The sequence below is a fragment of the Lissotriton helveticus genome, chromosome 9 (assembly GCF_964261635.1).
Source record: "Lissotriton helveticus chromosome 9, aLisHel1.1, whole genome shotgun sequence".
NCBI classification, from domain to species: Eukaryota; Metazoa; Chordata; class Amphibia; order Caudata; family Salamandridae; genus Lissotriton; species Lissotriton helveticus.
In genome coordinates, this window is record NC_136070.1 from 440,797,976 (window position 1) to 440,812,306 (window position 14,331).

Genomic DNA, 14,331 nt, shown 5'->3' on the forward strand with positions numbered 1-14,331 from the left:
TGGTCAGAAAAAAGGGACAAAAGGCAGAATTCAGACCCATTCTGGACTTGCGAACTCTCAATCTGCGCGTCAAAAAGTAAAAATTTTGCATGTTGGCGCTTCACCAAATATATCCACATCTCAGGAGGGGAGATTGGATGTGCTCGCTGGACCTCCAAGATGCCTACTATCATGTTCCAATACACCCCAGTTACAGAAGATTTCTTCGGTTCCGGGTGGGGACCTCCCACTATCAGTTGAAAGTCCTGCCGTTTGGGTTGAAGTCGGCTCCCCGGGTGTTCACGAAGTATGTTGCAGTGGTAGCAGCCGCTCTATGCCGCAAAGGGGTCTTCGTATACCCATGCCTGGACGATTGGCTGTTGAAAGGTCCTTCCCCAGAAAACGTAAGAAGTCAGTTCCAGACTTGCATAGAACTCTGCCAGCGACTAGGGCTACATGTCAACTTTGGAAAATCAGTCTCTCAACCCACTCAGAAGATTCACTTCCTAGGAGCTCTGCTAGACTCCGAAGTAGGAAAAGTGTTTCCTTCGGAGGAGAGACAGTTTTCGATAACCCAGAAATGTCCGCTGGTACTTCGCAACAAAACTCACAAAGTGCGCCGGATTGCCTCCCTGCTAGGGTCGATGGCATCATGCATCTTCCAGGTCCTGAATGCCAAACTTCGAATGCGTCTTCTTCAGCAGGATCTGGAGGACAAGTGGGACCAACAGTCTGCTCGCTGGGACGATCGTATCACGCTCTCAGATGCAGCTCGAGCTTCCATTCCGTGGTGGACCAAAAGGCAAAATATGCAGGTGGGAGTTTTGTTCCATTAACCTCCTCCTGTGCAGACACTGATCACGGATGCTTCCCTTCTAGGTTGGGGAGGGCAGATGGGTCAACTACAGGTGCAAGGTCTGTAGTCGCACAAGGAAAGTACCTACCACATCAACATGCTGGAGCTGAGAGCAGTCCACCTAGCTCTCAAGGCGTTCCTTCCCTCGCTTCACGAAGCATCAGTTCTAGTACAGACGGACAACACCACCACAATCTACTACTTAAACAAGCAGGGGGGAACACGCTCACGAACTCTGTCGCTGGAAGCGCAACGGATCTGGCATTGGCTTCTGGCTCGCAAGTTGTCCATCACAGCAGTCCACCTCCCAGGAGAGCAGAATGTGAGGGCGGACGCTCTAAGACGTCATTTCGACGACAGGGAGGATTGGGTCCTACACGACGCAGTGGTAGAAGACATTTTCCAATCCTGGTGTCGTCCCACAATAGACCTGTTCGCGGACGACCGAAACACAAAATGCCAAGACTTCGCCTCCAGGTTCTACCGGCCAGGAATGAGAGGGAATGCTCTTTTGATCGACTGGTCAGGGGAGTTTGTGTACGCTTTTCCACCCCTTCCGTTGATCCCGAAGGTGGTGAGCAAGTTGACACACTCATGCACAACGATGATCCTCATCGCCCCGGACTGGCCGAGGCAATGTTGGTACACGGACCTGCTTCACCTGTCAGTGACTCCTCACAAGAGGCTGCCATGCAGGCCGGACACTGTTGTCCAAGATGGACGGGAGGATTCACCATCCCAACCTTCCGTCACTGAGCTTGGCAGCATGGCTCCTGAGGTCATACAGTACGGACATCTAGGGCTGCCAGAGGACTGCATGCTCATCCTAAAAGAGGCAAGGCGGCCATCCACAAGACAGTCTTATGCATGCAAGTGGAAGCGATTCTATATGTGGTGTATACAGAATAATCATAATCCAGTTCAATGTCAGGAAGAAGCAGTTCTTATTATTTGTTATATCTGGCTAAAGCAGGTTTAAAGTTTAATTCCATCAAGGTGCACCTAGCGTCCTCCTTCTCCTCCCTGGGAGTTGAACCTGGTGCTATCAAAGCTAATGGGTCCTCCTTCCGAACCCATTCATAGAGCTACTTTACAACATCTTTCATGGAAAGCAGCTTTTTTGGTTCCCACTGTCACCCTTGCTTTTCGACCTGTACATGTAATCATTAGCTCAAATGATCCACAAGAGCAGTGCTGATCGGCGAGATAAAACGGGGATAGACAAGTTTAAAAAAGACTGTTTGGTAATGATTTGTTATTCCGCTTTGTGATTCATCTTTCTTAAGTCTTTATTAGTAGAACTGGAGAGTTTCTGTTCAGTATCCGGCTTCAAGCTGAACATGCATAAATTGGAGGCCCTAAGTCTGAATATGTCGGGGGATGGCCTGACCTACCCTACGCTCTGCATTAAGGCAGAGTATCTCCTCCAATAGATACTTGGGGATTCAGGTAACCCTCACCACATTGTGTCTATTCTTAGTCCGTATTACCCAGCTGGCCCAGTCGATCAAAACAACTTATATATATGACAAGCCAGACTCTATCAATGTTGGGGAGGATAGCACACTTTTAAAATGATGATTCTGCCTCATAGTCTCCTCCTATTTCAGACACCACTGATACATATAGAGTACAAGTACATACTCCAACTACATCATAATTGCTGAGACTTTATTGGAGCGGGATGGATGGAGAGATTCCCAGCAAGGTTTGGCTTTGCAGCACTTACTAGAGGAGGACTGAGCATATTCAAATTGCCTCTGTATTTCCAGATGGCTCATCTTCACTGTCTTCTGGATTGGTCTACGGTGGAGACCGAGAGACCCTGGTTCGTCCTGGACCACACATCGGCAGAGACCCTTCTGGGAGGTCCCATGACTGCCATTGAGGGAGAGACTCCCCAACATGAGCAGGTTTCTGATAACTGGGGTCATACTTGGGGATTGAGATCAGACAGGGATTGGCTGAGGTCTGGCAAGTTTCCTGTCCTCCAGATATAGTTATCTTGAGAAATCTTGATTTTGGCTGTGGGTTGGATGGGAAAGCCTTTCGGAACTGGTAGGATACTAGATGTAACAAACTAGGTAACCTATTTGATAAGATGGAAATAATGTATTTCGAGCAATTAACGGATCAATGCTGGAAAATTATGTTGTATTACAAAGGTGTGTCACTTGTTTACAAATCGACAAATCAATGAACCTGCCACATAACCATTGACACACTTTGAAAAGCTACTCAGAGAGGTAAATTGCAAGACTCATCATGTCTCTAAGATGTGTAATACTTTTGGAAAGTGACAATAAGGTAAGGGGCGCTGTTAAACAATAAGGTAAGGGGCGCTGTTAAACCAAATTGGAAGAGAAACTAGGACAGTCCTTTACTGACTCCGAATGGGACACAAAGCTCCATAGCACATTTAAGCGTAATTCCCACAAGGAAGGGAAACAACAGCAACGATACTGCTCCATTGGCAAATGGACACCAAAATGTCGTCACACAGTAGATGTTACCAGGTCACAAAAATGCTTGAGAAGGTGTAGCCAACCGAATGTAATAACTTGCAATCCTTAAGACGATGAGAGCTATTCAGTTTCCAACATCCCCCATGAAGTGGGGCTGGCTAAAGGGACAGCCTCCTGTCAATGTATGAGAAGCAACTTATTCCGTCTAAATGGATGGCCAGAACTAGCCCACAACTGCACAAATGGTACACCAAAATGTGGCATATATTAGGCAAGGACAAAATCTCACATGCTCTGCTTGGAATAGAGATGTCATTTAGTTTGGGAATCTATGATGAACTATTCCTTTAAAGAGTTCTGAGACCTTATATACATAAGAATTCTCAGAGCCACCCTGATGGAAGAGCCCAGCACCTGCCAGTATTTTGGGGTCTAGGTGATATGAAGCAATTACAATTGGCAAAGTCAATAGATCTTGCATTTGTGAGAGCTATTGGCTTGGACAATGCCTTTTAGCCATGATGTATATCAGTGCCTCTGCTGTCCAACACGGTTAAACGTTAGAAAAAAGGCTGTGTGACGCGTCCAAGGGCTTTTTTTTCTCATTGTGCGGGGCAACATGGATAACGGTAGAGAGGTTGGCAGGACAACAAGAGGGTAGGAAGGAACAGACAACACAGGTGTAAAAAAGTGGGAGTTGTAAAAAAGTGCTATGATGCGGCTGGGCGAGTAATAGCACTTTTATTTTATTGCAGAAAGAAGTACAACACAGACAATGGTAGGGAAGATGGAAGGGATCTAAAAAACATAGACAACAAGAGGGTAGGAGGTGAAAGGGAAGAAGCAAAAAGGGCAATGGAAGGGCAAAGAAGCTACACGGAAAGTGGGAGGCAAGAAGCAACACGGATAGCAGGAAGGTGGAAAGGAAAAAGCAACATCGACAACAGGAGGGTGGGAGGAAAAAAGCAACAAGGAAGCAACCTGATGCGGGGTGGGGAAGCAAGCAGCAACACGACAGAAAGAAAAATAATCATACCTCAATCGAAGCATGAATAGCGTAAGGACACTAATCAAAATAAAGCAAACAGTACTTGACCCTCGCTCCACGGAAGGGAGAAACGAAAGAAGAGGAAGTGAACCCAGCATGCTCTGGCTAGATAGGAGGTAGCAAATAAGAGTGACAAGGAAGCCTTCAAATGGTAAGCATTAGACGGGCTCCAAGCCACTTTTAGTAAGCAAAATATCTCACAAGAGACAGTGCATGAGCTGTCTCAAGTGAGACCTAAAAAGGGAAAGAACACAATGAAAATCCTATGGAATGAAATTGAAGGGTGCTGTTGGGCAATGAGTATAGGGAGCACAAGGTGCGGCAAAGATCATGTTTTGAGTTGGTAGGGAAACACTACCCGAGGCAGTACGATCAAATGGGATATGGTTTGGTAGCGAAGGGAGATTTATGCTGCTGGAAGTTGTAATTTCCCCTTATGATAACTTCATGCTTCAAGTTTTCTGCTTGTAGCCCTCCAGTGTTATCATATCCACATTGGCTACTAACTACGACAACATGTGGTGGCACATATTGTGTTAGCAGTTCATGCTCAAAACACACAGCAGTGCTTTTGAACACCCCAGATTCTACTGCTGGGCCTTTGATCAGTATTGCGCTCAATCTGGTAGGCCTAGGATTCCAGGATTCCCAGTGCCATAACCTCCTGGATAGTGATGGAAAGAAAAAGAATGCTTGTTTCTTTGTGGAACTGCTCGCTAGACTCCTTAGAACTAAATCAAAATCGATTTCGAGTGCTAAATGCATTTTTTATTACGAAGATGTTAGTATTTGTTCGCACTGTGTTCTTGAGGGTTAATTTACGATAAGCAGCTGTGATTCACAAGGACCATGTAGGATGTAAAATCTCAAAGTTGGACACGCTTAATTTTTATTTTAATATTGTAGTATATCATAAGTATGTACACCTTAAATTATATTGACTAATGCATGATCACTTTGCAATATTATACATGTAGAATAATTGTAATAAATGTGCCCTTATTTAATATGCCTCATGCAAGGCCACGTTGTTTTGAGAAATAAAACGAATGCAAATGTGTGTTACACAGAAAAAGAAAGGTTATATCGATTTGTGCATATTTTCTAATTCCAGAAAAAGACGTGTAACCGAACTTTCACATTGTCTGAAAGGTTGCATATATATAAATTGCACCAATATAGCAAATCCCACGATTTACAAATATGCATTGAGCGATTGTAGTCCTATCTGAATGTGTAAGCAAACGTTTATAGGGATTATTTTTGGTGATCATAAGAAAACAAGACAAAAGGGGATATTTGCCAATCAATGTAATTGTTTTTTTAAACGCCTACTCCTCAGCATGTCCTAAACTGTACTTGTACTGTAAATCATTCACTAGGACTAAGGCTTCTTTCATCTCAGCGCCAGCCAAGTAGAATTAAAGTGCTTTTTAATGAGCAGCAAAGAGCTACTGTGTCCAAAGAATGCACCGAAGAGTAGTTCTGGGACACTTGGGAGGGTTGCATATGAATCTTTGGCCACTCTAACTATAATACATCTTGGGTACAGTTGATTCAACTAGGTGCAAGTAATCACCTGCTGTAACATTAAATAGTTAAGACGTAGGAGGAAAGACATTTTGTAGTGAGTAACTTATTGTGTATTTCTTCTTTCTTAAAAGTAATACTAACCCCATTTCTCTCCTTCTTGTTGTTTTTTTTACCTTGTGATCTAGGGACTGGTATAAACGTAATTTTACCATCACATTGCTCATGGGCCAAGTTGCATTAAAGAGACTTTGGAAGAAGCTTGGACGAAAATCTGAAAGTTAAAGCCCCTTTTTGTGATCTGCAAATCTAATTATTCCATCAAGGACTCTAAAGCTTGAAGGACACTGGGCGTTGGAGGCTGATAGAATAAAAAAGGAGCTCCTGCCACGACAGCATATTTGGTTTACCCTCTGTTCACCTACGTTATCGAGGTGCAGCGTTACCCCTGTCTGGCACAGATTATTTGTGATACCTCCTTACATTTTGCTAAGAGGGTAAAATGATGTGATTCTTTTGATATGCAAACAACACCAGTGGCATGCCTTGCTTGAATCTGTTAAATTAAATTGTGAACTATTCAAGACCCTCAGAAGAGCCATCAAAGGAAGGACGCCCCACAGCAACGAAGGAAGCGGGGACAGTATGTATAAGCGAGAAGCATCATCAAAGTCTATTCATTTGAGAAGCTAAAACAATATAAGTTATTGATTGCCACTACAGCAAACACTTTTTCGAAGAGAAGTTACTAATGCAAAATTAACCCCAACAGGATTTGCCCGTACACTAAGGAGTAACACAGTAGCACCATCGTTCGTGGTCCAGCAACGTATGCATCCTGTTAAAAGTTGTTTGTTTACTTTTCAGCAATTCAAAGTGTGCTGGCATAAACATAAAATATTAAAGTGTCTTGATGAGGGTGGGTATAGAGGTGTGGAGAGGTACTGGGGCAGGCAAGGAGAGGTACATGTGTGTCAACTGCTGTCTGCTTCTCCCAATCACTACAAAACAGCTCAATGTGCTTTTCTACATCCTGCAGGGTCTGGTTTATGCTGTAAGTCAATTTCCAATCCTCAAATGATAGCTCAGGGGGTTGTAGTGCCTGCAACATAAAAGTATCTAAACTTACAAGTACTAGGTTCCAGTACAAGTAAGATAGCAATTTGACCTCCTAGCATACTGCAGAGATGTATGTAACTTGCAGCCACATATTTGAATGATCATAGAACCAACGTATCTGTACTTTCTTCAAGGTTGACACAGAAGTTTTGTGGATATGTTAACATGTTCCACCATTCTACTCTCTAATAATAGAAAAAAGATAATCAGTACTGTGTTAATTTTGCTCTAGGAGGACAGAAAAGAATTAAAATGCATTGAAATGTATCATAAAACTTAAAATGAGATCTCTTTGCCAAAAGAGTGGTTAGCTGATGAGCACATACAGGTATAGAGAACTTGGGGCAGGGTTCCTACTTGCCTGTATAAATATAGAATTTAAGGAGGCGCTGAGGGGAGTACAGATTCGACATTTGTGATTCTTCTTTTTTGCATGATATGAAAAATATGTTGCCAGGCTGTGAACCTCCACCTAGCTAATAACAAATTAAACTAATATTTAAGATGTCAGCGTTCTCTGCTGCAGCTCTTTACTGAGCTGCCATGTCGTAATGCTTCTTATCCCCTTTGTCTTTCCCTTGCAGCACCCACATGTCATAGGTTTTGGGTGTGTGTGGTTTGATGGAAGTGGGTGTTGTGTGTGCCAAACGGTTGGCTTACTGGCACACAACAGCCGCAGGCCCGCTAGAACAAGGGGCAAATCAGTGAGGTGAGCTGGCTGTTTGACCATATACTGGTTTGGTGAGCACTGGTACTCTCCTATGGCACAGAAGTCCCACTAGTCAAAATAGACAAAAGAAGAATTACTAGCAATGGGAAGACCTACAGTGCAAGAACATTTAAAGCACTTTTCACAAATATTCAAAATCATTGGGGCCATTTTGCAGTTTGATTTAGAAACACGAGCTCTGAATAACAGTGGAATGCATTGCAGCCTCATACTATGTACCCACCTACAGACGTTATACAATAAAAGATGACAAACTTCAGAAAGCATGATGGACATAATTTTACAGATCTCTTGAAAAAGGCCATTATTAGAGGTTCCAGACAAGGTGTGGAACCGAAGCTCCTGGGATGTCAATGCTTACTTGAGGTTTATGTTCAGTGGTGTGTAAAGTCAATGTAATTCATGTGCCATCTTGACCATCAGAAATGTGACTCCTTGTAAACCATTTTAAATCTTATAAACTTTTTCATTATTAAACCACAAAGTGGAGAAGTGTCCTCCAGTTATTGACAATCTTCTGAATTCTAGCTCTACAAGCTAATATTTCAAAAATGTGCAATTATTTGCGGTTATTACGCAGATTCCAGCACTCAGTGCATATTCTTTGAATACTTAACATATTAAGAAAGTTTACAAGGATTCTTCGTTTCTTTGGTACACATTAAACCAGTATGCCTACCTGATTAGCCAACAGATATGTGCTACATATTTTTCAAGGTGGGCTACAACAAAAAACACCTTGCTTTATTCTATAGCTGCCATTTCTCTGACCCCAATAACCCCATCCCCCAAGAATCCATGTCTTTGCCTTTAAACTGTGGCACTGGTGATCGCAGTAGTACACATGTCGAAATATGTGCAAGTTTATAAATATTTGCATTAGTCATCATGACATGTATACGTCTAGTGATTCCCTATTCATTTTGAATGTACTAGCTAGCTTATTAGACATTATGATCAGGATGATAGAATGTGTCCTTGAGTGTACACAATATATAGAGGCAGTTTTTCCGATTCTGCTGTGCATTATTGATGAATTGTGAAAAATGATCCACTATGTACAAATGCCAATCATCAATGGAAACGTGTCAAAGATGGTCATTTTGAATGAATATGTGCTTTCCCACCCCTCCATAGACCCATTTTAAAGCTCCATAAACAAGGGAGGTATGCCCTGCAGAGCCATTCTATGCTGTAAACAAAGATGCCTTCAAAAATGTGTAGAAAAATATCACCATCAGTCTAATGTGTTGTTCTATTTAATGTAGAAAAGAAGGATAAGGGGATTACGTCATTCACTTTGAAAAGAGCTATACCAGGAAGACAGTTCTTCTGCAGCACCATAAAAAATATTCTAGAGAGGAATTCTGGCCTGGATACACCATTGTTCTAATGATTAATGTTGAAATGTAATACATTGCAAACATTTAAGATACAGGGATTAAACGTGCTGCACGTTATATGGTGATGGAACAAAGGGTCGCTCTTACATTTAAAAGGGTCTCTCATATTTAAAATAGTACATGGTAGAAATAACAAGGCATAGATATAGTAAATGATATCCCGATTAAAACCTAAACCCTCTTCACAATGCTAAGATTAAGAGCCAGTGTGTATCTCCAAGACAGAATGCACACTTGTATTAGTTTACTGAGTAAGAGGTTTATCGTATGCGGTCAATAGTGAAGTAAAGATTGACTTTGAAATTGCTGCTGGCCTAAAGAATGGAACATTTTTGTTCCACCATAACTTGGATAGCAGCTAAATAAAGTTGCTCCAGGAGGCGCTCTAATTCTTCTGGTATAAACAAGTATGAGATGAGTTTTCCCTTGGGAAGTCTAAGTGAACAAATATTGTTGGCTCTCAGTAAACATGGCATTGAGGATGGTTAGGCAAGTTATAGCTTTATCCTCAACTGCACCAGCATCTCCCCACCATCGATGAAGCATTATCCCAGTCTGGTAACAATGTCTTGAGAATAGAAACAATGTGCCATCCTGTCAGATGGGAAGGTACTACGGCTGACTTACTTTGGAAACTTTCTATTACATACATGAAACTTCACTCCCCAGGTCACGTTTTCAAGTTTACATACAGTGTAATTTACTTGCTATATTATACTTTTCTAGTGATTTTTATAACCTTCGCACCCAAATCGTTGCACAACAGACCTTCTGGATGGTCGATCTTGGCTTGACCTGGGGGTTTATTACCCAGTATCACGTGCCAATATGTGAATCTATGTTGTTATTCTGATGGATACTACTAACCGCAGATTCCTCACCTTGTAAATATCCCTAGGCACCAGATTGGATCCAGAAACTCAAAGAGCATGGTTCCTGCTAGTCGGTAGGTGGAGTTGTGCTGCTGTGCGCTGACTTTGGTTCCACTCCGGAAGTGACAAACAGAGCCACATATAAGCATCACCCATGTGAGCTGATGTCAGTTCCTTTACAGATCCGGATATCCACTCTTTTTTTTGTAATCTCTTCAAGAGATTTTATTCTTAGCGATTGTTCTCTTAAATCTGCCAGTGTGAAAGGAACATGTCACCTCCTAAGCCTACAGGGTTTAAACCTTGTAGAGACTGTTGTGAACAGATTTTTTTTTACAGATTCCAAGTAGGTGCACTTCTGGTGTTTGTCGCACGGCTCCAAGGTCTGCAATGACTGCGCCCACATGTACCCAAAAGCTATCCGAGAACGCGGGGCGAAACTACATGGCTAAACACTGCAAGATTCTATGTATTTCCAACTCCCAGTTCAAGTCGAAATTGTGGGCTCGTTCCCACTCTAGAAGTCGTCCCAGGAACATATTTTCCTCACGGTCCAAGTCTTGGGTAAATCCAAGAAGAAGCATAATAAGTTCACGTGGGACTCTTCCCCTTACTCTCGATCACCAGAGAAGGCATGAGGGTGTCACCGTGCCTGTAGGTCTATTTTTAAAAAAAAATATTTTTTATTGAAGGTTTTTTCACATATAGCACAGCACAGCATATAATGTAAAAAAAAAAAGTACACACATTGTTTACTTATCCATACAGAATACATTGTTCCCAAGTAAAGAGACAAGAGAAGATGATTTTGCATAATCGGTCGTAAATACCATAAAGGAAAACATTTGCTCGCATATTCCAATAGTACAGAGCGGGATCTACCCGTATATCGTTACTAGCACCCCTCCACTATACCTCCACCCTATCCCCTTTCCACAGCATCAATGGTTTCCAAATCTTCTTACCTAATGCCCTACCCCTTTTGCCTTTCCTTTCATATATCCCTTTTTAGGTCTCGGCTAGCCGCGCGAAGCGCGTCTCCGCCGAGCCCCTATTGTCGGCATGTGTGCTTCCCAGGAGACAGTCCTGGCCGCGCGCATCGCCTTGGAGGCGATTTGAAAGTGACACGCGCACGCGAACGAGCGCTGCGGCCAGGCGCTGGCTCCTGGGAAGCACACACGCATGCGCATACACACACAAGCGGCCACATACATACAGAGATTCCCCCCCACACACATACACACGCGCACGCACACAGACACACGAGTGCTACCCCCCCTCGCACACAGACACACACGTGGGCGCCCGCCCGTAACGCCTCAGCTAGAGACGCCTTCACGGGCCGGACAGAGCCCCACCGGAGGAGAGCCGCCAGATTGCCCCAGGAGCCCCGCCTACGCCCGGACAACAGACAGCACCCCCGACGGCCCGCAGAGCCCCTCGGAGGCCCCGCTCCAGCACCGCATCTCTTCAACGCTGCCACGAGCCGGACCTACCTCCGGGCCTCTGCTGAGCCCTGCCGGTCCACAGCTGTTCCCCGCATTGTCCGCGGCATCCCGGACCCAGGTACTGTTTAGTGTGTGCTCGAGGGCGCCGTCACGGACTCGAAGGTCCGCCCCTCATGAGATCTGTTTGCTGATTGTTAACCCCTTGCAGGGCACACACGGAGCTCAACACTTCGCCTCAGCAGGAAAAATGAACAGCACATTTTAGTTAAGCCCTAAATCTAATTTACAGTAGAAAATATTTAGGCACAAAATAGTTTGTCACCTCCCGCATATGCACTTCCTGTAAGGAAGCTGATATAGTAGTGGACTTGTTTTCCCTATCCTAGATGAAGAGCCGTATGTTATTCACTTGCCTAATAAATAGTTTAGGCAGCGGCAGGCAGTCACCTTAGTCCTTTCTTTATTTCCATAATACTTGTATCGTGGGTACTCGCTCTTAACTAATACATTCTAGGTCGGCACATCGAAAGCGAACAGGAAGTTTATCTCCCCAAAGTACCCCCAACACGGCAAACTCGTCACTACTACAGTTCAAAACCAGTATTCTGCCTGGCTGTACAATGTCCCCTGACCAGATCTATGCCTAATTCGTGCACGATGATTGTGCCTGATTGATATATGGCCGCGGATTTCTTTAGAGATGATAGGCGCCAGCTGCTATATATATATTTGTTTGCCGTTTTATGTAGGAGAACGCGACCCGAAGGTATTGGGGCGATTTACATGAGCACCAGTTACAGTACACAAGGACACGGTCATGTTTTTTGTTGTTAAATTGTTAGTATGTTCCTCAGCTAAACATGGGAAAGAAAGATACCCGATCGTTGGGTATGCAAACTTAGCTGAGTGGAGACGCGGAGACTCGCTCTTTGCCCAAAAAGGATCTATCATATAACACACTCCTTTCACTTATACATACAGCACACACACACACTCCTATCACTTACACACACTCACAGTCCACACACACACACGCATACACTCTCCTATCATTTAGACATACAGCACACACACATTCACTCAAAATAACGCACCCATTATGTTTTGGGAAACTGAAGGCAGTGCATTAAGCTGCAAGTGTGGCTTTGAAAAAAAGATGGCTGCTTGTCGATGGGAGGTACTAAGCCTTGTCGTCTTGAACCTTTAGTAACACCAATACAGACTTAGCTAAAAATTTAATGCAACCCATTGTCATATACAATGCCAATAACTCAAACTTTAATGCTGCGAGACCTATTGCATTGCAAATGCTTGTTCAAGATTGTAAACCGCCAAAAGACTAGCAAGCCAATGCTGCGTAGCTGGGGGAGTCTTATCCAGCCATGTCCTAGCGAGCATCAATTTTAAAACAGCCATAGCTAAGAATAAAAATTCTTTGTACATACTATTATATTCTGTTGCTACAGCTAACATTAACTCTGGGGTAAGGACGATGTTGGCCCCTGTGACCTGTGATAAGAATTGCTCAATACCTTTAACCAGCGTATACAATTGCGGGCATGTAGAAAAGATATGTATAATGTCAGCTTCTGGTGCAGCACAACGAAAACACGTCGTCCCTGAAGTGCCGCCCCACTGGGCTATTCTAGCCGGGGTATAGTAGAACGAGAAGAGCGTTTTGTAATGCTAAGATTGCAGCGGGGCTGAACACAACACTGTACAGCCTAACTCCAGGGAATCTTGGAATCTAGCCATCTCGATCCCCAGCTTATTCGCCCATTTACCACCATGCTTCTCCATATCATCTGGCTTAGTAATAACCAGGTTTGCGTATACACTGCGGATCGACACCCCCCCTCCAGTTCCTATCAGGTCCAATATGCAATTATTATTAAATCCTGCCACTCCCCCGTATATTACACAAGAAGCTGCGTACCTGCAGGTATTTAAAAAAACTATTCCTACTTATTAAACTTATCCCGCAGTTCCACAAATTGTACAATCCCCTGAGGGCCCATCAAATCACCCAGTTTTCTAATCCCTTTCCCTACCCATTCTGCCATGACTGAATCTGAAAAGATTTCTAAGGGGAGGGATCTGTTTTTATAAAGCTGAGTATACCTATTGTATCTTCCTAATCCCGCTCTCTTCAAAAAGGCCTCCCATACTTTGTATGCAGCCTGCACTGTCTTGAATCGTGTCCTTTTAAAATATGATGAGTCCAGACAGTTAAGAAATGCGTTCTCCGCTTCAATCCAGAGGACAGTGGCATAGACCTTGGTGGAATTGGCTGTCATCCTTGGACCCAGCCCTCCCACTCCTATCAATCCCTGGATATATTGTATTGTAGCTGCCCAATAATACAGTCTGAAATCTGGGGCCCCCCATCCTCCTCTATCCCTGGGGAGAGAAATGAATCTATATGCCCTCCTTGTCTTTCCATAGGCCTATATAAACTTGTTCAGAACCGCCTCTAACTTGCTAAACCAGCTTGATTAAAAAAAATGGAATTGCCCTAAAAAAGTATAAAAACGTTGGCAAAATAATCATTTTGATCACATTCGTACATCCTACCAGAGTTAAATGTAAGTTGTTCATTCGTACCAGATCTGAGGATACTTTGGCCATTAGAGGTGACATATTGGATTTGACAATGTCGTCTAAATCTGCGGTGATCTCGACCCCCAAGTATACGGCAGATTTCACTACCCGATGATCACTGCACATGGCATATGAGTTTTTGACAATCTGGGTCTTCTCCCTATTTATTCTGTATCCTGAAGCCTCTCCAAACCGCTGGGCTTCCGCTTCTATCTCTCGAATAGCTAATGTGGGATTAGAGGAAACGATTGCCACGTCATCCGCGTAGGTGAATGTTTTG

General features: G+C 43.6%; 2 protein-coding genes across 2 annotated transcripts in view; one reads left to right on the plus strand and one right to left on the minus strand.

Annotated features, from left to right (window-relative positions):
- Nucleotides 1–8,219, plus strand: part of COA8 (cytochrome c oxidase assembly factor 8) — a 61,097-nt gene extending 52,878 nt beyond the window's left edge. Inside the window, exon 5 of the mRNA XM_078660253.1 lies at nt 6,067–8,219. Coding sequence (XP_078516379.1) covers nt 6,067–6,163 — 97 coding nt within the window. The 3' untranslated portion in view covers nt 6,164–8,219. The remainder of the gene's footprint in view (nt 1–6,066) is intronic.
- The window catches only part of BAG5 (BAG cochaperone 5), a 250,321-nt gene that overhangs the window by 162,634 nt on the left and 73,356 nt on the right, over nt 1–14,331 (minus strand). The gene's annotated exons all lie outside the window — the stretch shown is intronic.